The sequence below is a fragment of the Vidua macroura genome, chromosome 5, assembly GCF_024509145.1.
Source record: "Vidua macroura isolate BioBank_ID:100142 chromosome 5, ASM2450914v1, whole genome shotgun sequence".
Lineage (NCBI taxonomy): Eukaryota > Metazoa > Chordata > Aves > Passeriformes > Viduidae > Vidua > Vidua macroura.
The window spans coordinates 9,524,880-9,550,853 of NC_071575.1; the positions used below are offsets into that span (position 1 = coordinate 9,524,880).

The 25,974-nt window shown below is 41.3% G+C and overlaps 1 protein-coding gene across 1 annotated transcript in view; it reads right to left on the bottom strand.

Moving 5' to 3' along the window:
* Positions 1-8,266: 8,266 nt before the first annotated feature.
* The window catches only part of ST8SIA1 (ST8 alpha-N-acetyl-neuraminide alpha-2,8-sialyltransferase 1), a 97,849-nt gene continuing 80,141 nt past the window's right edge, over positions 8,267-25,974 (bottom strand). Inside the window, exon 5 of the mRNA XM_053977628.1 lies at positions 8,267-10,770. Within this exon, the coding sequence (XP_053833603.1) occupies positions 10,284-10,770 (487 nt within the window). The 3' untranslated portion in view covers positions 8,267-10,283. The remainder of the gene's footprint in view (positions 10,771-25,974) is intronic.

Consider the following 25,974-nt stretch of genomic DNA (forward strand, 5'->3'; position numbering starts at 1 on the left):
AGAGACTGATAAAAATCAGGATTATGAAATCTAATGGTTCTTTTGTGCCTGTTATATGCACAAAAGTTGTTTACCATGGCACAGATTTAGTTCCAAAATTTACATGTAGCTTTAGTCCAAAATGCATCCAAAAGCTCTTCATAAGAACAACATGTCAGGGTGGTATTGAATATGTGAAAATTTGGCCTGGTAAGTTTTGCCTCTAGATAAAGATCGGGCCTGTGTCCATGGGGCTGTAATTCCAAACATAATATTTGATCACAGTAAGGATGATTGAACATATTGAAAAGCAAATTTCAGATGCAATTTCGGCCTTACAAGAAAAAGTCCATGATTTGTCTGGTATAGTTTTACAAAACAGAAGGGACTCTCAATTTCCTACTAGCTGCAAAATCATTAACACTGGTTGTTGTTTTTATGTAGATCAGAATAAAAGAATTATTAAGGATTTGGTTGAAATTTGAAAGCAAACTCAAATTCTACACCAGGTAGCTTTCAAAAGGCCCATTGAACTTTGAATATATCTTTGACATTCTCACCTCACAGTTATGGAACTGGGCCTGGATAAAAGGAACTGTTCATACTACTTATAGCTGTAGTTATTCTTTAAATAATAGCTGGCTGTATGATACAGGGGTCTGGTTAAATATGGATAGAGACTAGACAAAGTAGAGTCTTGTTAGTCTCAAAAAATGGGGGGAAATTATGCCAAATTGATTTTTGCCTTTTTCCTTTTATATATATTCTCTGTGTTATTATTTATATTCTCTGTATTCTCTCCATTTGTAGTACTGCAGCCTGTTATTGTATTCTAGCTAGTTTCCCCAGTACATTTCCCTGCCCTGATGGGCAGAAAGGCAAAACACTCCCAAGGCCCCTATCCTAGTTTGGTTCTCCTTAGGAAGCAAGGCTGAGCACCAGCTCTTCAAGATGTATTTTTATAAACAAAGTTTAGTTCCCATCTAAGAGGGGGTGGGAGGGGCAGGATTCAGAGAGGGTTGAACTGAGGGAAATTGCCTCATTACTTATGTCTCTAATTGGTGATTTTTCTCAATTATGCTAATTTGCAAAACTTATAAAACTGTATTCAGCCCGTGGAGTGTATGTGTGTTGGCATTTTCCATGTCTGGCCCTGGAAGCATCCAATAAAGACCAGCTTTTGTAATAGCTCTTATACTAACATTATCTCCAAAGTGCGGTGTTTTCTTTCTAGGTTCTTTAAGGCATCAGTATCACCATGGTAGTTACAGGCCCTTAAGGGGAAAACTCCTTGTTTTTAACTGAAGTCGAAAGCCATTTCGGAAATCAATTTCTATTTTATTGACACCTGACTGAATAGGAGTGTATAAGATATACCAAAGATTCAAAATGCAACTGTGTTCAATTTAGGATAAAACTCAAAGACACTTGACAGTTTCATAAACTGGGGTTTATGAAAGCCAAAAAAAAATCTTTCAGTTTTTAAAGAGGAAAAGAGGAAGATAATTTGTTGAGATTTCATCACTGAAAACAAAAGTACTATTATGAAAACAAAATATTGTGCCCAACAAAGAAAAAAAAGTGTAAGACCAACTTTTTTAAGAAAACCAGCATTTGACATTAGAATAATGCCTTAGACATAAATTGTCATTTTAAAAAACAAGAGAGAAGAAAGAAGTATTTCTTCCTTGCAAGCACTATCAGAAAAGAAGAATTGCAGTTGAAAAGCAGAGGGAAAAGATAATCCCATTCCATCAAAAAAATCTAACAAAAGTATTTGATGCGTGGAAACACTTGCAGACATCAGATCCGTCAAGAATAATAAATTACCTGAGGATATCTAATTCCCAGTTACAGCCAGTGAATGGTGAAGCTTCCCAGTGTAGAAAAATCCTTTTTCATTTTCACTTGGCTCATCCAATGCACTTGACAAATGGAGCAGCTCCTGGATCACTTCCATGAGACAAGGACATGACACAGATCACGAGTGGATTTCAATCTGTGATGCCTTCGTGCGGCAGAAGTTTGAAATGCAGTGAGATATTTGCCTCACAAAAGAAACCAATAAACAGCATAAACTGATCAAGGTCTATATTTGTGGGGGAAAAAAGAATTGGTAGATTACAGAATTATGATACTTTGACATAATCTGCATCATAATCTGACAGTGCTTTAAAATAATTTCAAATTTTCATAGGATGAATTCCCTCAGGTTTGAGAACAGTCAACTAGTTAAAATTCAGGCAATTCTATTGATTTGATTGAGTCAGACCAGTGAAAGAGAGCAGAGAATCTGCTTTATAAATTGAAGGGTGGGGCTGAGAGGAGAAAACCTTCTTTTCTCTTTATAAATGCACAGCTTTTCCCTTTCCTGCAATCCAGGTGCTTTCTGTACATAATATTCCTATTGCACTTCCTAACAATGGTGAAGGATTTTAACACAAAAGCATAAATTCACTCAGATAAAAACGGTAGTTCATTTGCTTGTTTTCATTGTTCAAAACAGATAAGCTTAATAAAATTTCTGGGTTTTTTTCCATTTTAATTCCCAAGCATGAGTTAATTAATTCTCACAACATCTGAGCTAAAAGTAATCTCCATTCACGTAACAGAGAAATCACCAGAGGAAGAAAGACTTCAAAACTCTGGGATAAGTAGTAGTTTCCACTGCTTCATGTAATTGTGAGTTAATAGAGTAATTAGTACTAGGAAGATGTAAAATGCTGCATACAAATATTGATAAACCTCCAGTGGTTTTTGCCTCTCTGTTAATTTTTTAGGTTTAAGGCCAGAGGAAAGTTGAGCATAGTGCAGAGAAAATGTTAAGCAGCTTGTGAACAGAGCAAGTTTCACCCCAGCACAAGAAGAACTGAGGGAAAGAGAAGCAAAAGAATAAAGACCTAACATCAATTAACAACTTTGGGTTCCAAGCATTTAAATCTATGCTTCCATCCCTTTATCTTTACCAGAAATATTGTGTCCTTTTGTGCATTCATCTCCTTTCTGATCTTTGCCTACTTCTTTGGCCACCACTACTAAATGGCAGCACATAAACAGTCAGATTTCAGAAGACCTGAACCTGTCCTGGGCTTGCTTTTTTTTTTACTACATTTGGAGTATAACTTTTTTGTTGTTGTTTTGTGGGTTTTTTTTTTGTTTGTTTTTTTGTTTGTTTTTTTAATTATGGGGTTTCTTTAGTCTGTGGACATGGGGCAATCTAGAAGTGGAAGCTTTGCAGAAGTACAGACTTGAATACAAAGATGGAAGAGCAGAATAAGTTGGAAACCAGGGAAAACTCCCATATCTTTTAGCATAATTCCTTTAGTTATTAGTGCATTTTAGGAGAAAAAAAATCAGGGATATATTTCACATGTAAAATTTTTGCAATTTGTTTTCCTCTAAATGATTTGAAAGTAATTATTCAAGATAGTAACCAGCATCTGAGCTATAAACTTCAAAAGCCTTGTTCATAAACAAGATAAACAAGGCTATTTTGTTTATATTTATGTAACTGTGTGCCTATCTATTATTTAGGGAGCCTCCAGAGACCTCTGGAAAGGGTAAGAGCCCTGATTGACTTTTTGTTCCATTTTCAATGCAAGGTGACATGAGCGAACAAGAAAAAAATCTCCTGTTTCTGCCTTTGCATGGAACAGTTATTGGAAATGCTTATGGAGTGGGAGTTTCAAGAGCACTGAAAGCTGACCTAGCCCAATATTACCTCAATGGGGATTTCATTATTGATAGAACTAAAACCACAGTGGTTTCTGCACTCTGCAGCATAAGGCAGTCACCTTCCAGTGACCTCCTCCTATGTGCAAGTCTCACACTCAGGTAAGATGGCTTTTGGATAGTCAGATAATATGATTTTTATCTGTGTGGTTTTTAACAGGCCAAACCCTGCAGTGACCAAATGATAAAACACTAAAGGACGTAATTCCCAGGTATTTCCATGCTCCTTGTACTTTCAGTACAAAGCCCAGGCCTTTAAACACAGTCAACATGTGATTGATCTGTAGGATCAGAGTCCTTGCAGGGCCCTCACAGAATGAAGAAATATCACTCCACAGTGGGAGACATCAAGCAGGCAGAGCTGTGACTAAAATATCTTTTTTTTTTTTTTTTTCCCTGTCAGTGCAGCACACTCTGTAACATCTGCCCAAACTCTACAGCTCAAGAGGCAGCAGTCAACTCAGGTGCTCAAAGGAGTCCTGCCAGCCTACTCCAAACCAGCATTTTCCTGAAAACTGGACATCTTCTGGCAGTTTTACTCTCTATATATTGGGTACCCAAATAGAAACTCGTGTTCCTGACAAAGGAGGGTTTATTTTCAGCACATGGAGGGTTTATAAAAAAAAAATATTCAAGCATTTCCTATAAGAACACACGCACAGAATAAAAAATAAATTGTGATTATGACAATTTTGCAGAACACCAAAATCTTTGTTGGAGATATCTGAGTAAAGACTCAAATTGGTGTCTCAGTACTCCAGATTATCTATTTATTTTCAGTGAAGAATTTTCATTTACTATCAAGATAATCACCCAAAACCAAAGCTTCCTACAGAAGGAAGATTCCTTAAGTTGTTTGTAAGAATTCAGCTTGAAATACAGTTCTGTAGTTGTTTCCTTCCAATTAACAGAAAATGATACAACTCATCTCTGCTATGGGTCCCATCTGACTGAAACAATTCATTGAATATACAATTAGAAATCAGAAGGAACTGTCCAAAAGGTACTCCAGTGGTTTTTTTTTTGAACACCATCTTTTTCATAAACCCAGAGAACAGTTACTTGTGGCTCTGCTTTCTTAAACTCACTCTGGATTCACTCACAGGAGTTAAATCCAGGATAAAAGGGGAAAAAAAGGGTTTAACTTGGAAGATGAAGGCATCAAATAACACAGTAAATTCCACATGGTCGAAGTGCTAAAGGTTCCCTTGCTTTAGAGGGTCCCAGACAGGATAAATAGTCAGCTCAGCAGAAAGCTGACCCTCTCCACAGCAGAGGGAATACACAGTCAATAATTAAAGATGCAGCCTTATTAGGCCTTCCTGAGACTTGCCAGGGAATTTCAAGTGCTGCTAGGAGCGGGCTGGTCTCCAAAGGGATGAGCTACCACCATTTCCAGCAAGCCCAGCACTCCTGCCTGTGAAGCAGGACAGAACTTACCATACCATGGGTAATGACCTGGGGTCATGAGCTGGTCATGGAGCTGCATCCCCTGGAACTGAGCCCAGGCATGGGGGCATTGCTGGGCACTGGGCAAAGCCACAGTAGTGGCTAGAGGGAACAATCAGCCTTTTCCACCAGGGGAAAAGCTCCAGCTCCTGTTCTGTCCTGCACAGCTGGGCCTCACAGCCACAGCTGGAGTGTTTTCACAGTCCTGCTGAGAACTCAGAATGGCCAGAAGAAGCCTGAATCTGGCAGTGCCTCTCTCCTGGCTGCATCAAACCAAGCATTTCCAATTAGCAACACATTTTTTCCCCCCACAATAACAGCTGAAAAGCAGAGTGAAATTCATTCTAAAGCACATGCATTAAGCTGGAGAGGCTGAATACACCAGGGCTCAGCCTGCTGCAATAAAAATTGATGAAGATTAATAATCAGAGAGGAATGAGTAGCTGTTTAAGTTCTCACTGCTGCCAAAAAATATTAGCCAGGGAGGATAGGTTAAGCCTCCTGTTGGCTCCTTGCATTCCACTTATGGAAATGAGCTTGTTAATATTTAACAAAAAGAACTCTAAAGTCTTTTACTAATTGTTCTGTTCAGAAATTACAAAAAAGTCATCTGGTCATCTGGAAGGATAGGGAAGAGAGCTCCTTTAGGATGATGGTTTGGGGCAGAAATAGAAGTCCACATTAAGAGGAGGTCACTGCACACTAGGACAGCTACAGTACCCAGAACACCCCTCAAACAATCATGGAGATGGGGAATAGGCATTTCTGGACAAAGCCTGATGAATTTTACTTACTTGGAAGAATCAGCTAATGGAAACTCCACCATGTGAGCTTTTGAAGGAGGCCATGATCACGACAGCAGCTGGTTAGTCCATTTTATATCTGTGTTTTGATGGGAGGGGCAGGAAAGAACAGCCTGTCCTTCCTATAACCTGGACTTCTCCCAATACTTACCAATCTATTAAGCTGAAGAAGAGTCAGAGAGGCAGCAAATGGTGAGATTGCTGTCACCTCCTTAATTTTCCTCACTTCTAGATAAAAAGTTCCCTTACACCTTAATTACAGGCAAAGGTGAGCCCAATACTAGGTTAGTATTCATGAAGCTGTTTCCAGGAGTGGTTTTTTATAACTGCCACATTTCAGGACATTAAGTTTCAAAAAGCAGATACTTTGCTTAGTTTCAGCTCTCATAGAGGAGCTAACTCAACTGCCTAGAAAACAACATGAATTTGGAGGAAAATAACAAAAAGATGAAAGTAGTCAAGTCAAAAAAACAGCCAATATTTCCATATTCTGTAAAACTTCAGCTGTAACAGAGGCTTAGACCTCTGACTTTAGTAGTTGCCTCACACTGAACTTGTTATCATCATTCCAGCAAAAATAGAAAAATACGACATTCATGAGCAAGAGTTCTTAGCGCTGTAACAAAGTCTGTGTCAAAATTAGAGATGTTTTTATTCTCATGAGCACACCTCCCACTCCCTTCTCTAGGATTTTGCTTTGCTGGTTTCTGTTTTGCTTCTCTGATCTAGAAAGAGCTCCAAGAGGCTTCCCAATCAACAAGGAGGGAAAGTTTTACATAGTTGTGTCACAAGTTCAAAAATTGGTCTTGATTTCATCAAGAACATATACAGCCCCAAAAAGATTGTATCAAGAGGGATTTTAGTGCATACTTTTCTTGTAAAGGTATTTAATTTATTCTCCTTACAAACATGGGACAATGATTCCTAGCAGGCAGAGCAACATTCCAGCACTTCTGTCCCTTGTCAGTTCTGTGATAAAATTAATAACTATGAATATTAACAAATCATTTGGCCAGCTTGAGCCAATTTTTATTGAAGATGAACTGCAGCAGCTTTCAACCTGGCAGATTCGTGTGGCTTTAGCTACACTATCAGGGAAACTCAGGGACTGGCAGTGGAAGTAGAGGTGCTGCAAGAGGGAATTTCACGAACAAATATAAAGATTTCAAAAGACTTCACTAAAAATACAGCAACACAAGCAATGACTTCCCTCCTGAAGATGGATAAATTCTCAGGCCCTCCATGCCATGCCGTATTTGATATCAGTAATCCTACACGTGGATTGCCCTCCTCTGAGACATCCACAAGGCAAGCTCCACACTCCACGTGGATGGAGAGCCTTCACTCCAACATTTTCTCAGTAACAGCCACTCTTATGTTCCTTGGTTTTGTCTTTTTGACTGCTCTTGCCATGAAAGACTTGCAGTGCTCTCCTGCATCCCTTTTCACCTGCTGGGCAAAAGGCTGACTGCTGGCCAGCGTTTCCACAGACTGACAAGCTAAACCAGATTTTGCCTCTCAAAGGTGGCATTTATTTTTTTTTTTTCTCTCCTTTTTTCAACTGCCAGTTTTCTAGAAGTTATAGAAAATTGTTTACCCTTGAAGCCATTACTTCCTCATCAGATGTGGCTGCCTTTGTACTGTGTGTGCCAGTTATACTCACTGTACGTTGGTGTGAATGGAGGCAGAACTATAGATTTCTCCAGTATCAGCCACACATCACACACAGCCTGGGTCCCTCCTGACTCCATAATTCGTTGGAAGCTATCTCCTAGCAAACATCAGCACTGCAGACACCAGAAGGGACTCACAAAGGCCTCAGGTTCAGTCCTACAGAGGAGGGGAATACAACACCTCCAGATATCCAGGGCACCAGCTGAACAAGCCAGACATTAAGAAACACTGGACAGAGTTTTCCTACAAAAACACTTGTTCTTCTAATCCAATTATATTCCCAACACGCAGAACAAACAATTACCAAGGGGTTGGAGAGCTGTACAAGAGGTTCAGAAGTGAATTCCTAAGTAAAAACACCAAAAGGTGACCAGCAAAGAGGCAGTTCCCCCTTACTGCCCTTGTTCCCTCCCGCCCTCAAGGCAATGCTGGCATCCTGCTGATATGCCATCATATTTCAACTGTTGTTTTCACAGATAATGTAAGCTATAAAGCACTAAAAAGCGCAAACTTGATGCACCCAATAAAAACCATACAGGCACCTCTTAGTCTCCAAGAAAGGCAGCTCAGTCAAATTCTGCTGTAACAAGCAGCAAGGAAAATATTTTACTTTCAAATCTTTCCTCACCGAGTCCCCACATCATAGATAATGCACTAATGAAACTGAATTATCAGTGATATTCCATCAGTGTGCTGACTGTACTTTTAATGAAAACATGGACAAAGATAACATGGGCTATGAGGTACATTCAGATTCTATCAGAACAATAGCTAGAACACTCCAAAATCTCCACATTACCCTTTAGCATTGCCCTGTAATCCTACAAAACAGTGCCCACTTTATGCTTGGAATATCCATATTCCAAAAGAATATTTTTATTATGAAACATAGGTTTGAAAAAAAAAAACATGACTATTTTTTCCCCAGTTTCCTACACAGAGAGTTGAACGATTCATATTTAAAGAAGAGCCATGAATTTCACTTTTTTAAAAAAATTATTTATATCTATAGAACTTGCAGCTGGTAGTCTACAAGGAGAGACCTTATCAACACTTGAGAAGACACATCCCCCAAAATACTCGAACTTTGGAGTTAGAACAGCACAGGAAGTTGTTGTGGAAAGTTGATGACAGTTTTGTTGTTCCACCTTGACTAGATTTTCAGTAATAAGATAATAAGAAAGAGAACACTGATCTGGATTTTTCAAGTTAATGGTGGTAACATCTTGCAGCTTAAATTGCGCTGCAGACTGAGCTGGGATTCTCCTCTTGTCCTCCAGTGCTAAACCAAAGCAAACAAACAAAATGATTTCTCATTTCCACAGTGAGAGGACCATCTGCTGCCCAAGTAATAACCCAAAATAAAACAGTCCTTCAGGCACTGTGCACACTGACAGGATTCACCACTGCGAGCAGGGCTGCCTTGCATTAGGCATGCCCTTCTCTTTTTTCCTTTTTCTTGCTGGCTGTGCAGCTTTTCGGTGCTCCCAAAGGCTGTTTTATTTCCCAGACTCTCTTTAAGCAGAGACAATCTCGTGTGAGAAGTACAAGTCTTTAAGGCTAACATTACAATCCAAGCAGAAGAGCAAGTCGCACGCAGAGAAATGATTTTCAAAGCTTTGACTAATTTTAAATGACACTTACATTCATTTCTGCAATTTTCCTGCTGTAAGCACATGAAGAACCTCATTCTACATTCTACTGAACCCCTCAAATACCCTCAACAGTCCATGAACATCTGGAGTCCAAATGAATACAGAATTAATCCCTAAGGCTGGACAGAAAAACGGGTCAGGAACCATCCCTGCTACGAAAGTCACTGTGGAAATCTTGCAGCGGGTCACTGAAATCAGGCTGCACTTCACTGCTGGTTTTGTAACATGTTTTCTTTTCAGACCAATTTGCCTTAACCAGCTCTTGCCTGCAGTACAGCACTGGCATAGCTGTAAGTGCAATGACCTGAACCATCCTGATAATACCTACAACACACAGGTCTATCCATCCCCAGTAGCAAGGCATTCCTATGACATTCTAACCAGATTCTTAGCACCTTCACTCTCCCAAGAGTCTTCAGAGGAGCTGATGGTACTCAGCTCCTTGGACTTTTAAGCCTTTCTCTTTCCTTCCTCGGTGGAGGGGGCGACACATCAAAAATAAAAGGAATAAAAGAAACAAAGAGTCAATGACACACACATGCTGTCCTACACACACACACACACAAACAGAGGGAAAAAAGCAAGGAAAAAGGAAAGTTCTACAGGGTGCTGATGTGGAATGAAATGGAATTTGGAAGAGATAGTCATATTTGGCACTGTCAGCAAAAGCTTATGAGTGGCCTGGTGACTCTCTGAGCCTTAATGCCCTTTTTACACTTGTCACTTAAAAACATCCCTGGAAAGTTCAGCTGTGCTGCTTCTGACATTTTTTTCCCCACAGCTGCTGAATGGACTTGATGGAGAGATACATTTCATCCTCTCCCAGTTCCATAAAGCACTAAACAATAAGGACATATTCCATTTGGCCTTCAAGTAGCGTTTTTATGGTCCATGCAGATCCCTTTAAAAACAACTAACATAAAACAGAGCTCTCTGTTGGAGAGCGTGGAAATTAAAAACTATTGATCTCCCGAACTGACTCTTATGATCTTCAGGCTGAAGGCTGGGTTAGAGGGTCCTCACATGGTTCTAGCTGCATTCTCAGTACACCGCTTTTGTGAAGGAACCAGAGCTGTAGAAACTCCTCCGGCATGGCGTGGAACCCCGAGTCAGGCAGGACATTGTCATAGTAGTGATGGCTGATAAACTTCCCGTGCAGGTCCACCGAGAAGGGCCAGAAGCCGTAAATTGTCACTTCCTCACACAGCCCGAGGGCAGCGCTGACCAGGAAGAGTCCCGTGGAAAGGCGTTTGGCGTGGATACCTTTGCTCTTCCAGAACTTGCCGATGTCCCGCAGGAAGTTGGGGTTGGCAAAGAGGACTGTCTGCTTGGCACCAAAATCCTCCAGGGTGTAGTAGACGCGCAGGGAGGGTCCTGTCCCCGTTTTCATGGAGAAGGCTGGCATGTAGATGTAGCTGTGGTTGTAGACCTTCACGCTGTCCACAAAGGCTTTTCGGGACCACAGCAGATTCTGGAACCTGGAAAATCACAAGGGAAAATGAGCTGGTCACACGTGGGTTTTCCCAGATGTTTCATAATCCACCTAAGGGCTGCTCCTCATACCCATATTTAAAATTCACTGCACATTTTTTCCGAGCCCAGAGAAAGTCCAGACAAGCTTCTGGCTGTCTAACACTGCCTGTCTTTTGAAAACAGACACCTGAATAGATAGTTCAAAACTATCTGGTATCCTGCTAACTCCAAAACCTTTCAGATTTCATCTTCTTTAAAAAAAACCAAATGAACACTGACAACATTCCATAAGACTCAATCCTTTTTAGCAGTATTTTTCATCTGTCCAAAAACAAACTTAGATTTTTCAGGTATGGGAATCTATAAAAGAAATTTTCAAATCTGTTCTTGTTCTTAAAGGCAGACTAAAATAAGAACCCAAGTTAGATTAGGAGAGCAAGGTATATGTACAGATTATTTCTTTGATATCAAAACAGCACATTACAATTTAATTGTCAATAGCTATTTGCTGATGGCTTGTTTATTCCTGATGTTTGACTGACAAACAGCTCCACAACCAGTCTCATGGGCTATAAACTTTCCTTGCCATACCCCAGAGGTGGGGTTTCCTCCCCACCTTTATCACTTGACAATGTCCAAAGCCTTCAGAGTACGAAGCTCACTACACTAAAAACCACTTTTGCCCTTTCATTGCAGCTAGGCTGCTCCCCTGAATGTGATCCCTCATTTTTTCCTCAGCTCCCAAATGCCCATGTTGCTGCCTTGTCTCCCCATCTCCTGCAGCCAAGGCAGACGTGTCATGACTAATTCCCTAGTCACACACCAGAAGAGTCAGAACAAGAAAGTTAAGTCAGAGCACTGGATTTTTTTTTCCGTTCTGTTGTGCAGGCAGAAATAGGGATAATAATATGTTTTTAAATGGTTATATAAAGAGGTCAATTTTATGCATAAAACTCTTTGAAACTATAACAAGAATGACACAAACAGGTTTAAATAGAATGCCAGATGACCTCAAGAAGTATTAAACAAAATTTCAGCTGAAATGATTGGAAACAAAAAAAAACCCCAAACAGCTTCAACAGCACTAGAGTGTCTCATAATATATGCCAGGTCTTTTTGTAGTCTTTGTTTTGGCAATAAAACAAACAAACAAACAAACAAACACACAAAAAAAAAAACCCCAAAAAACCAACAACCAAAACAAAAACCCAAAAAAACCACAACCAACCCACCAATCCCCCCAAAAAACAAAAAAAACCCCAAAAACAACAACAAAAACAAACAAACAAAAACAAAACAAAAAAACAAACAAAACAAAACAAAAACAAACAAAAAAACCCCACCAAAAAAACCCTTGAAATATTCTTGATAAATTGAAAGGTTTTAGACATTTTTAATATTAATATTTGGTCTCTCAATTGGCCAAAAGGTAAAGGTTCTTGCAAAACTTCCTGCACATGGTATTAGAATGAAGCTGTTTGTTTTTAGTTTGAAATCTGAAGTCTGTCTGGCTCTTCACTGCTTCTCTGCTCTGCTCCTACTGCATGGTGCTATTTGCTAATGGAGACAGAGCCACTTGCTTCCAAGAAAGACATCAATTCAACCCCCCAATAATTCATAACTTATTGTATTTGGCATTCTTTTCTGTAGAACCAGCCAAGACACAGCTTAGTATAGAAGGCCAGCCAAGACCAAGGTGCCTTGGCAGAAATTCATTGTCTGCCTGTACCTCTTCACATGGGCCTCTCCCTCCATCACTATCAGACCTATGACTGCTCCCCAAAATTAGCTTTACCAGCCTCTCTTCCCAAGGAGTAGCAGAACAACCTGCAGATTACCAGGTACATGAGTTGGCTCCATCCTACCAAGGTTATTTTGTTTCCATCAGGACAGGGGAAAAAGGGGAAGGGGAAAAAACAAAAAAGAAACTTCAATTCTTTCAATATTCACCTCAGACCCCCAGTACCCAAACATTGTTCTAATATCACTTTTGAAAGGTCCTAAGGCCAAGAGCAGGCTTTCAGTCCCCGTTCTGTCACTGGGCATTGCAGGCTCAAACTTCCTTCCACAGTAAGGGTGTGTTGAGCAAACACCTTGATGTTGCACGGTCCTTGCACCTTGGCTGAGGAGGGGCCAGAGGCACATTCACTGTCATTCCTGAAGCACCACATCCTTTCCCGCTTAAAACTAGTCCACAGATTTAACTTCAGAGGGCAAACAGTTGTGGTTATTCTAAAGCTGCATTTTCTAGCAAATTTACCATTCTTAGAAAAGCCCCATGCAGCTCGGGATGAACACATTAAAACTCCTCAGTCTCAGAGGGCCAGAGACTGTCTCTGAATATTCATTTGCTATCATTGCCACAATGTTTGCAATTCTTCTGGATAAATCCCCCCAGATGCCTTAAAGTAACAGGAAGTAAACAGCATTGCCATGAGACCTGTGCATGGGAGGGACTCCATGCAGAAGGGACAGCAGCATTTGTCACCCTGCTGCAAACTGTCCTTTAGGAACATCATCACCTCCTGGAAACCCATGCCTCATTCCAGTGGTCTGGATGGCAGTGCTGTGGGCATCCTGCCCAGTTCAGCAGGTGAACATTATACAGGTGGCCAGGAGCCCATGGAGAAACATAAAATGTGCTGATTATGGCTGGGCTGACAGTCCAACAGCCAAAAAACTGCTGCCCATCTTGAGCACCTCCTGAGGGGAGATATAAGAAACAAATGAAAATTTCTGTTACCTATTTGTAAAAATGGGAGCACTCTCCAGCATTCTGACACTTCACAGGCTGGACAGAAGCTGAGAAATCTGGGGACAAATGCTGTGCATAAGCAAGTTTCTAGAGCTGGTGCTGGAAGCTCAAGTGTGTTTTTCTTTAGCTCCCAATCCAGACAGAGTCCTGCAGGCTTTGAAGGTACCACAGCACACCCATCCCAGCAGGCAGCCAGAAGGCCACTCCATGCTGGACAGAGAGACCAGGAAGGCTTTTCCCTTGAGGCTTTGTAGTGCCCACAGGAGCACAAAGGTGTTTGTCTCCTGCATGTCCTGGCACAGGCACCACCAGCCTGGTGCAGCCCTTGCCTCCACAGGGGCACAAATGCCTTCCCTTGTGCCAATCCTCACCCAGAATGAGGAGCTCCTGGTTCCTGGTTAGTGCTGGCCTCTTCTGAGCATTCAGTCCTCTCAGTGGCACAGCCCAGGAGCTGTGCAGCTCCACCACACACACAGCTTCCAAAGAAATGCATCAGATGATCTAGAGCTTTGCACAAGAGTGCACCTCAGGTGATGTTATCTCCCCAGCGCAGCTTGGAGCAAGAAACTGCTGAACCGCTGTCAGGGTCCTGCCCTGCCCTTCTGCAATCAAGCTCACACAAACATGTGGTGAGTTGCTAGCATCTGGATAAAACTGGAGCTGGAATCTTCCAAGCCCTGAGCAGCACCTGGAGACTCCACAAGCAGCTTGGGAATCTACAATGTGTGTTCCAGTAGCTCCCAGAGAGGCACGAGAGACTGTGAACCCTGGTGAAAACAAATCACAGCAGGTCCAGCCCAGACACTTCCATTTCCACTGCACTCATCAGAGGACAGTGAACAACTCAGATCATCAGCACCACATTCTTCTTTCAGCTCCAAGAGTTCAGGAAGGATCAACTTAAATCCAGCAACTTTCAGCAGCATGTGGAGGCAGAGCTGCACAGATATCAGAGAAATAATTTCCTTGCTAGCAGCTGGAGAATTCCCTCAAATGCTCTGCTCTACTTTTCCAGAGAGAAATATTAATCCCAGAGAAAACTGCCATGACACATTGTCATAAGAGAACAACCAAAGACTTAAGAACATTAAGTGTTTTGGGTTTTGGTTTTAATCTGTTTTTAATGTTCCTATTGATGTTCTTTAGCAGATATTCAGGACTGGGCTACTCTCTGGTACTGAGAGACAGTTCTCAGTAACCACAAGGAATTTGCTGCAGTGACATTGAGCTAACCTTCTTGCAGATAATTATGGCAGCATTCCCTTGCATCTTGGTTTCTTTTTGATCTCCCCAGAGAGTCGCTATCTCATGCCTGTGACGATATCTCAGGCACAGACTCTGTTGGCATCTGCAAAGTCACAGGTTCAGCATTCTGGATTACTTGGGAGTTGACTTATCAGAGGGGAAAAATAAAATTACATAATGAGTGGAACAGCTCAGATGCCAAAGAAATAGTGTATTATTTAAAAATTATGACAGAGCTCAAGGGAATAGAGCAGAAGGTATAAAGACTTATGTTTGTTATGTCCCTATGACAAACAATAACCTCACAAAAATTATTTAGATAATTTGATGTCAGCATTAGCCAAGAATGATTTAGCAATTTGCTGCAGCTGTTGGACTCTGCTTACAGCTGGGGTCACAAGAAGTCAGCTTGCAAACACACATCTGAGCCTCCTCTGCTGTGACAGAGGGGTCGTACTGCACTTATTTCTCAGAGTGCTTTTCAAACAGCAATGTCCTCCTTTGTGCCCTGTGCTCTCACTCATATCCAGCTCCTCTTGATGATGTGCCCCTCTGGGGCTTGTGCAGACAATCTTACTGACACACAGGCTGTATCCCAATTAACAAATTGTTTCCATGTGCTCATTCCACATGTGGGCACTTCTAGCATGCTTTAGGTGCAAGGTAGACTTTCTACTTGTCCACACAGGGAGCCAGAATTGAGCGCTTAAAGCACTGTAGATGGCCCCCATTTCTTATTTTATCCCAGCTTTCCCAACAAGGCACTGTTTACTCACCTGAAGGACAGCTACCTGACTTAAGAATCAATTTTAATCCCACTAAAGTCAATGGCAAAACCAACTCAGATCCCCAGTGTTCTGTCTGACCTCATTTCAAACACCCTCAGCAGGAAGAATTCTCTCCTGCTCTCACTCTGGGTCCCTCCACAGGCACCACAGTCTCCCAGCTGAGAGCTCGTGGCATGGGTGGGGTGATGCTGTTCCCATATTTTTCTTCCCCTTTGCCCTTCTTCCCTGTTGGCTCTTTATGGACCAGATGCTTGCTCCTTTCAGGGGTGACTGACTCCCAAACTCACTCCAGCTCATCCCTTCCATGCATCCTGCAGCCTGCTGGATGCCACACTGCTTTGTCTGATGGACAGGGGCTTCTAGAGTCCTGTTCTTCTCCCTGTCCTCTCTGATACCAATAATTAAAGACAAATTTGCCTCATTCTCCTTTTCATAAACCTTTTGAATGGTGTTTTCCAATACAGGGATTCTAGATACTTCCACCATCATCTTTAAATAGCCAAAAGCAGGGGAAAACTCTTTCCAGTGACTTCTGGGCTAATCTGTTTCTTTATGATGCACTGTCCTTAGCATATGACCTTCACAATAATTTGATGCATTCAGAAGGTCCAGTGAGACATGGCAGAGTTATGTTTTAATCCCCATGAAGAAGTAGGCTCCTTTTCTGACTAAATTAAACATTAATTAGAGCTTTTTAAAAGCCTCCACCCATTCCTCTGTGGCCCTGGAAATACTAGATACAGTGCCAAGGGAAAACTGACTTTTTCAATGGAACACAGAGCCAGCTATCCTGTACAGGAAAACAATGAAACATTAAAATCAGTGTTCACTGGTATTTTGGGATTGTGTGTGATCCTTATTCTGCCAACTCAAATGAAAATGTGCTTTAAATAGCTACTCTTTCCAAAACCAGCAGAGGTAAACATCAATCCTTTCTGTTATCTGACAGTTTGGATCTTAGCTTTCCGAAGATGAGCTGCTCATCTTAGTCTGACTCTGAAAATTGTGGCTGCTGTAGTCACACACAGGTGGAAATAATAAAAAAGGACAGGCAGAACAGCATGGATGTAAATTACCTGTATTGTTAAAATTGCTGCCTGGTGTTTCTAAGTCTTCTGAATACTTCCAAACTCTTGCAGCTGGAAGTGAGGAAGATGGGCAAGGAGAAGCAACGAAATCAGCTAGGAAAAACCCCAAACAACACAGAACTAAGTCTGCTATCTTTGGCATTGGATTTCAATGGACTGCATGCCAGAGAGAGCTGAGCAGAAACATAACCAGATGACACGTTTCCTCAGGTTTTAATGGAAAAAGAATCACAGCAAAGCCCAGAGAGAGACTTTAGGAGATTTGCTTTGGATTAAGACTGTGTCCCTAAGACTGCTGTGTCTTTGGGACAGCAACAAAACAGAGAATCATCTCCTGGATCTTTCACTCAAATACATTCCAGACATAGGTCCCTGTGGATCACTGCCCACGGGAGCACTGCAGAAACACAAGGCTAATAACATTAGACCTTCCTGATTGTGCTGGCCTCCTGTGCTTTGTCACCCAAACAAAATCTACCAAGTGACTGCAGTTATGAAAGACCTATTCATAGCTGAAAACGCTTTTGCTGAGTCTTTGAGTTCTTTCTTTAACGTCATGACATCCTTCAAACATTAATAATTTGCAAATATCATGAAGGTGACATTCAACTACATCCTCTCTTCAGACTCTTGGAGCCCTCTCCAAAAAAAATAAAAAAAAAAGGAAAGAGAGGAAAACAGCGATGTTTGAATGTGTATTCTTTTTAGAGGTGCTCTCTGCTATGGAAGTTATAGACTGAAGGAAATTATTAAAAACAGTAAATGCTTCAACATGGATTATGGCAAGAACTGTAACTAGGATGTGCTCTCTTTTCAGTATGTAAGCACCCTTTTTAAACTTTAGTACATGAATCACTGGTGCTCTCTGAGACCATGCCACAGCTGCCACACAAATCCCTCTTAAAAACTGTCAACTAGAAGCTTGGTAAGAAAATCAGAAGTTCAGAGCCCTTAGGAATATGTGGTGAGTCTAAAATATTTGAAATGGGGTAAAATAAATTCACACAAGTCTAAAATACATAAAAAGATCTCTGTGTTTTTTCTGTTAGCTGCTCCCACTGGGCAACCTCCCCTGCACTCCTAAAGGGACAAGCACTGCAACTGAGCAATGAACTAGTGGCCACCTTAGAGTAAACAGAGGAGGTGACAAATTGCTCTGGATCCAAACACAAGGCTGAAATTCTAGAAAAAAGAGAGAAACAAACAGCTATCTGACAGACAAGGAAGTCCCTTCCAGTCCTTGGCACACAAAAGTTCAGGCCATTTGTAAAATTCCTGGAAATAAGCCTGGGGAATTCAAACCAGCCCAAGGACTGCAGCTGTAGACCTTCAGAACAAAAGGTTTTCCTGCCATCTAACACCAGCCATCCTGGTGCTGTAGTCAGGCCTGGAAGCATTAGATGCTCCTCAAGGCTTCCAGCAGGGTCCAAGGTGTGTTGACTGCTGTACACTGGATCTTTGAAAGAGCCTTCTTTCCCTTCTGCAACTCACACACAGACCCTTAAGGAAGACTAGAAACAAAACCAGTATATTTTCAACTGCACATCCAAGTATTTTCAGCTCAGATTTCCTGATACTGGTGTAGTTTGTCAATGAAGTAACCCCATTGAATCTTACTTCAAAATACTTGCCTAATCTTTTATCTTCTGCATCCTCCTAACCAATTATTTTACCAATACTTTCCCTCTTACTTCATGATTGCCTCAATGCCTTTGTCCAAAGCCTTTTAAAAATTCAAATATACTCTATCTACTGGCTCTCCACATGCACCTATTCAAAGAACCCCCAAAGTTTTGCAAGAGCACATACATTTATCCAGGTTTTCACTAATACTACCTTTTACTGTAGTCTCTGCCAAATCAGCTGGAAGAGATGTCAGGTTTGCAGATACACTTGAGCTATTTTTAATTTGGACTGTTTTTAAGCACTGATCCCATTTCTAACACCCTCAGTCTTCAAGTACCAAGGCAGTTTTCAGTGAGGAAGTACACACACTGTTCTTCTTTCATGGGTGAGCCCAGTTCTGCCTACAAATCCACATCCATCCTGTATCTATACCTTAAATTCACTTAAAATTATCTCAGTCTTAGCCTGATGAGCCTCCCCATGGGCACAGGGGATGGTATCAGTGTCTTCCACAGTGAGCAAAGATGCAAATAATTCATACAGCCTCCCTTTTATACCTGTTTTCTATAGCTGGCCATCAACTAACCACACACACACACAGCAGGTGGGGGTGGGTGTTTTCTGCTTCTTTCTGGCTTGTGTGGTTGCTGGAAAGAGGCTGTACCACTAGGTTTCATCTCTCTGATTAGTTGTTCTTGGAAGCTTTTTCTACCTGCCACATAGATAAAATATTTCATCAGCCAGAGTTTATTATAGATTCAATTTCCTTTGGAAACAGCTCCAGCTTTTGGTAGGATGTTTCTCTGCTTCCATTGATCTCCTTTTTCTATGTCCTTTAGTGATGTCTTTTAGAACTTTCTGCTACCTTTTCTTAAGGCTTAACAGATGCTTCCGGAACTTTGTCCCATATGATACCCTTAGGAGAGTCCATTATTTTGGGTAGATCATCCAGATGCATTTTCTAAGATGCTTCTTGGTGCTTAAGGCTGAGAATGCTACTTAAAACTTCTTTTCAACACAATCAAACTGCCAAGGTTTCCCCATAACTCTTACAGCAGCCTGTACTCAATTTTGATTGCTGTAGCTACAACAATCTTGACCAAAATAATAGAATAGAATCAAAGTACAGATAGCTGAAATATGCTGGAGCTTTTTCTAATATCTTCAACTATTTTGATATCTGTGCAAGTTCTAGTTCCTACACCTTTTCACCCTTCACTAATTCATTTAAAGGAGACAAAGTGTAAAAGAAGTAAAAAGCAAACTTTTTTCCTAAGGTAGCAGAAAGAACTGCTATTTGCTAGGACAAAATGATGCTTTTGAAAGCCATTGAGTACTTCAGAGCCCTCTATGCATTGCCTGAGTAAAGTGGAACAGAACATTTAATTCCCTATTTCTCTTAGTTTCCAAATGCCAGTGAAGATTCAATGGCAGAGATATTAATATTATTTAGGAGCAGCTTGATGATTGTGATTGTGATTTCCCCTATCACACATCTAAAAATGCTATGGCTCTTCTTTTTTATATAATGTGCCATAACTCAGATGTGGCCCCACCTCCTCACAATCTGAAATACCATGCAAAAATACCTTTCTCCCTTTTGCTCTCTACCTCTGGGAATGGTCAATCCCAAGGAATTGTCAGAACTGGATGGAGCTTGACTCCAGAAGACACCCTTGGCACTTCCTTCAGATTCAGGCAGCACAAAAATAAGCTCCTTTTCTTTAATGCTCAGGACATTTAATCCCGAATTACAGTAGAAATTCTATCAAAGGGCTTCTGACAATCACACTAATACTAAATAAGTGCCACATGCCTTATGTGATTACAATAAACACCAAAGATACAAACACAGATTAAGCCACTGTTTTGAAGTATTACTGACTAATCAAACAGGAACAAAAGCTACCATTAGTGCCTTGGCTCCCTGAAGCAGCAGTATCATATTACCTAAAAAAAAATGTGGATGTGGACCTAAAAGCCAGCTAAGGGTATTTTTGAGGGAGGAGGGAGGTATGGCCTGGGGTCTACAGCACAGGACACAGGAAAAGAGAACACCTTAAGGGCACCTGTTAGAGAAGGCCAAAGTATTTTTCAGACGATTCCAAATTGTAGATTGGAAAGTAGCTAAAAATGTCAGCAGCTATCTGTCAGCAGCTCCAAAGAACCTGAGGTTGGCCATGAATCAGTGGAACAGTCACAGCCATAAACTGCCCTTTGAGGAATTAGTCACACTACCAGAATAATTCCAGACACTGGAATGATCATTACAGACCTTTGTATCCCCAGCAGCTCAGCACACATATTCCTAAAGCAGCAACTCAAACAGCACAAGTGGTGAAATCCAGCTCCATGTTTTCACACACCAGGGCCAGAATAATTTGTCTGGTGATGTGCAACACTGGGAAGCTCTTGCTGAGGTTTACATCCACAAGCTTTACCCAGATAATGATATGGAAAACAAATACAGTTTTTAACAAGTGACATATCTTTATCTGAATTTGTCTCAAGGCCAGAATTTCCCTTCCTTAGTCTGCTGCTCCAGCAGACCAAGCCCCAGTGCACAGTGCTGCTCTGCTTTACCAGGCTAAGCAGTAACCTTACACACTCCAGTAAATCCAGCACTTTGCTTGCAATACCAACTACTCTTTAGACTAATCTTACTTGTTCTAAAAATCAGACCATTTTTTCTACTTTCCCCCACATCTGCATTTTTATGTTAAAAATGACCACCATAAGGAACGCTGTCAAGTATGACAAATCCTTTACTTTGAATATACTTTGACATGGAGTAAAAATGCAATCATAAAGATCCTGTCTGGAGTCTTTAAATTGCCACAATTCCCCCAGTATCCGTGGATTTACACCAGCTTTCATCAAATTGGGATATAGCTCAGTCTTGATGATATCAAATGCCAGATACTGAAAGTTCCAGGGACCAGCAGCATGCTGCGTTATTCAAGAAGCACACTGTGAACATACAAGTAAAGACAATGACATCATCTGGATGCACAAGGCTATGGAGATGATTCATCCAGCATAATCATTTGCATTCCTGAACCAGGTCTAATGTACCGGGGAAAATGAGGGATGGCAGCCACTGTGCTGGAGCATGAAGTGAGAAAAATAAACAGAGCACTGATGCTCTGGCAAAATCAGTCCTGTGTGCTGCGTTCCAGAAGCCATTCCAAGTCCCATTTCCAGCTTAATGGGCCTAGGAGCACGCAGTAGAAAGCAAAACAATTTGCACGAGAGCATGCTAGTGTGCCTAAGGGATTTCCTTTCCAAAAGCCAGTCTGCAGAAGCACTTCAGCCCGTACAAACCATCTTGCTCCTGGCTGGATTTTCCCAATGCCACCTCTGCACTCCCAGGTGCTGGAGCAGCAGGTACGAAGGGGCAGGTGGTGACCTAGTTCAGTTGTACAAACCCGAGGTCCCCTGGGTAAGCCCAGCAGCTGGAGCTATTCCAGCACAATCTAACTCCAATTGTTTGGGAGCAGCTCGTTTGCAGGTAGCACCACCTACAGATTTCCCCAAGAGTCAGGGAACAAAGGATCACCTGGACGTAGGGCTTCTGCTAGGGCTGGGTCAGGGACAGATGTTCTGGCAGAGCTGAGAAGCTGCAAGGGAACCCAAGGAGGAACAGAGAAGATGCAAAAAGCTCCTTGGAAATCCTGCACTGTCAGCGCTTTAAGAGATGCTGACTTCAGAAGGCTCTTAATGAGCTTCCAGCAGTCCTGAAATGTTTCATAATGTCCACATTAATGTACACACATTGTGTAACTACCACAAAATCTGGGATAAAAAAAATCAAATGCTAGACTGTCAGATGCTGAAAAAAATTAAAATGAGCGGAAGAAATCAGGGATATCACCAGTGTCCTCTTGCCTCTAAACTATGATGATATTTGTTATATAAAAAGCTCACAGATGATCTTAAGCAGCTATCCCTGGCTATACTGCAAAATGTATGAGTATATTCACAATTCACACTCTTGACATGGAGAAAAACTTCTTGCTCAGCCCAGAGGCAGAGAGCATTTTTCTTACAAAGTCAAATGAACAGACAACTGAGTGCAGCCACACCATCTTCACTCTGAACCTTGTGCTAAAAATTCTTCCTGAGAGAACAGCAAGAACTTGTGCAAGTTCCCATTTTCAGGACAACGGTTTTGGACAGCCTTCCCGTGTAACAGCTAGGGACACAGTTCTGTGATACTGCGAGAAACTGACTGTCCCCTTCCCTTTCAGAAGGACCTCGAAGCTAGCAGAAGGGCTGGATTCCCAGTGGCTCCAGATACTGGCTGCAGGAAAAGAGCCAGGGCAAGGCCAGCCCAGGCTGGGTCGGAGCAGAGCAGGGCTGAGCTGTCAGCTCAGAGAGGGAGGACCCAAGGAAGGACAGGAGCTCAGTGCCTCCCTTTGAAGGGTCACAACAATGTATTCCTCACACTCACAGGAGGGAACGGAGTCTCGTATAATACCTTTTACAGCACAATCTGTGCACCATGCACAGTTTTCTACTTTATTTTTACATTTATGCTGACTATAGTGCTGTAGGCTTTCACATGCTTTCAATTTCCACATGTGTACAAGTTCCCACTTAAAATATCCTGCTTGTCATCCTCCTGAGTTTTATTTCCTTTGGGAAAGCTCCAAGATTCAAGTAGCCATCTTCTGATTTACTGTCCTGAATTGGGAAAAAAGCCCTCAACTTTCTTCTGCAGCATTCTGACATTTGAGAGCATGTTATATTTTCAGATATAATTAGCAGTCCATCCCCTCCACATAAATACCTCATAAAAAACCATCATTGCCATGTTTGAAAACCAATGATGATGAAGAATAAAATTCTGGGATCACAATATTCAAACCCACATTCAAAAAAGTTATGTTACTAGTTCAACATTTCTAAATATACAGCAATATTTTCAAAAAAGCTCCCAAATAACTTAAAAAACAATTTGCAATAAAAAGCTCCCTATTTACATTTCTTTAACATTATCCCTGAGCATTCACAGCTAAGCTGTAACTTAACAAGAAATCCAGTATGTAAGAATAGCTTATTACAAGCATAATGGAAGAAGTTACTTCCTCATTTTCCTTCCAAATCCTCCTATTTCAGTGCCATGAAACTTTTAAGCATCTGCACTGCTGTTTGCATGTTTGATGAAAGATTAGTGACTGTCCTTAGTGAAGTACACTTCAACTAAAAAAAATCAAGAGAGAATTTTGCTAAAGGTTCTTCTCCTAGGAAAATTCTCCGCATGATTCACATGTCAGGAATTGGCTACAGAAGTAAATAAAATCTCTCCAAACTATTTTTCCATCTTCATCTATTCTCAAAGTTCCTTGAAACAGTTGTATTTTTTTAATTGCCTCTAAAAGAAGACTCAGAGATTCAGGTCCTAGTTTTTATTCATTCTGGGGCAATTTTTCTGCCACGAGAGCCATGTTATTCTCTGCCCTGCTGAACTGCACTGTACACCCTGACAGCTTGGTTTGCCCCACCCTGCTTTATCTTTCAGCAGTACCATTTCGCTCTCTTTCAGCACAATGACAGCTTTTGGCAGGTTTCTGTTTCCTCTTCCAATAAACAAGCTATTGTGGGAAAAGGATTAAACCAAGATGAAGAATTCCAATGGATCAGCTTTAACCTACCAAATTGCTCCTCATATCTTGAAAACCACTGTCCTTTCTACACTTACTCTTTCAAATAAGGAACTGAAAAAGCATCATTGCCAGAGGCAACCCGCCCCCCCCCCCCCCCAAAAAAAAGGAAGGAGACAGGAAGTAGAAATAAAGTATTAATGTGGCATATTTATAATTTAATTAACTAATTCTGTAGAAGTTATTGCCTGTACTATGTTCCAGACCTGATGGCAGAAAACTGCCATGGAAAACTGATTAAAACAAACTGCCTCAAAAAGAGAGTGGCTAAAATTAATAAGGAAGCCATCTGTGCCATTTATTATGATACCCAAATAAACCAGCCAAAACTAATTTAAATCATTCAACTTTTCACCAAAAACTCCATCTCAGGGAGGGCTCTTATCATGATCTGCAATAAAAAAAATAATTTGCTGACCTGGGATCTGACTGACACACTTATTTTTGTGTTTTTACTTGGATCTATTTTATATTTGCTTCTAGACTTCCAGTTATCACCACTGCAGACCATTTAGAAAAAGTAAAAATCAACTAATTTTTTCAATTGCAAAAAACACTATTCTGAGAAGAACCTGTAAATTGCTTTTGAAAAACAGACATTGTAAATTTTTCAATGAATAAATTATTCTTCTGAAAAATGTAATCCAAAACTCAGAACACCTTTAAAAGTGGATTTTGCTGTATTAATACTGGGGCAAACCACACATACATCTGCGATGATCAGTGTATAAACAGGGAATGTTAATGAGCAAACAGTCCTGGTAACCCTTGAACTGCTGAACCCAGATGGAAGCCCATCCGTGCTGACTCTGACAGGGCACACACAGAGACATCCTCCCAAGTATGTTGTATTTTCAATGAAACCGAGTGAAAAAACACTGCCTCAACTCCATGTCTCATCAGCTCAACTGGAGATCCAAAAAAGCTCTAATGAGAGCAAGGGAAAACAGCCAGAAGCAGTCATTAAAATGCAAGTAGAAATAAACAGCTCAGAGATGGTGAAACGTGGAAAATGCCAATGTAGTCTAGAAACAGATGCCATCAAAGAAAAGAGACTTCTTTCAAACAAAAGGGTCTGATCCCACACAGAGCCCCTAAAGAAACTCCTGTTGACTTCAGCATACAGGAACACACAGCACAAATCAAACAGGACATGAATTTTCTGCAAGGGAAGCTGTTATTTGATGAAAGAGGACTTACAATCCAGCTGCATCATTATCATAGCAAGAAACTCACCGGGATGAAGTTATCTAAATCTAACAAAGATTAACTCAGCATCACCCTGATATAGATCCCAGATGCACTTTTGAGATGATATATATCACCTTAGCCCGAGGCATTGCATTTATCCTTGTAAATTCAAGGGATGACAGATGGGTCTATTAGGCACCAGCAGTGCACCCTGAACATGTTATGACAAGTAATCTGCTTACAAGCAAGGAATAATCTCTTCTCTAATGCCAGGATCTTACACTGAACGTGCTGCTTAGACAACAAAATCATTGATAACAAAGAAGTCTGCTTTGTTTCTGCAAGTGCAAACACTGACCACATCCAAATCCCTGAAGTGCTGAGGCTGCACCTCCTGCTGAAGGATGGTGATCACTGGATGTGGTTACACACCCCATCTGGGACTGGGGAAGTGTGTGTGGCACAGGAACAATGGATGGAAACTGCTGCCTGGGCAACGCTGCTGATGTCATGTCTGACTCCAGTGGAGTCACTCCAGGACTCTCCTCAATTAGGGCACAATTGCCAATTACCCCAGCAGCAGCATTTTGAAACGCACACTCTCAGGGGAAGGAGTAAAGGAAAGGAAGAGGGACATTTTTCAAGCCTTTTGGAGTCAACAACAGTCCAGCAGCCTCAGCTAAACCCTGAAACGAGCCACAGTCCCTGAGGATGACCACTCAAAAAACTTCCTTGGCCTTTAAATGCTGCTGCCCATAAATAAATAATGAAAGGACACGTGTGGAGATGTCTGTCATGAAGGAAGAAAATGGAATGATGAAAACAATTTCCCCACAGTTCAGAGAAAACA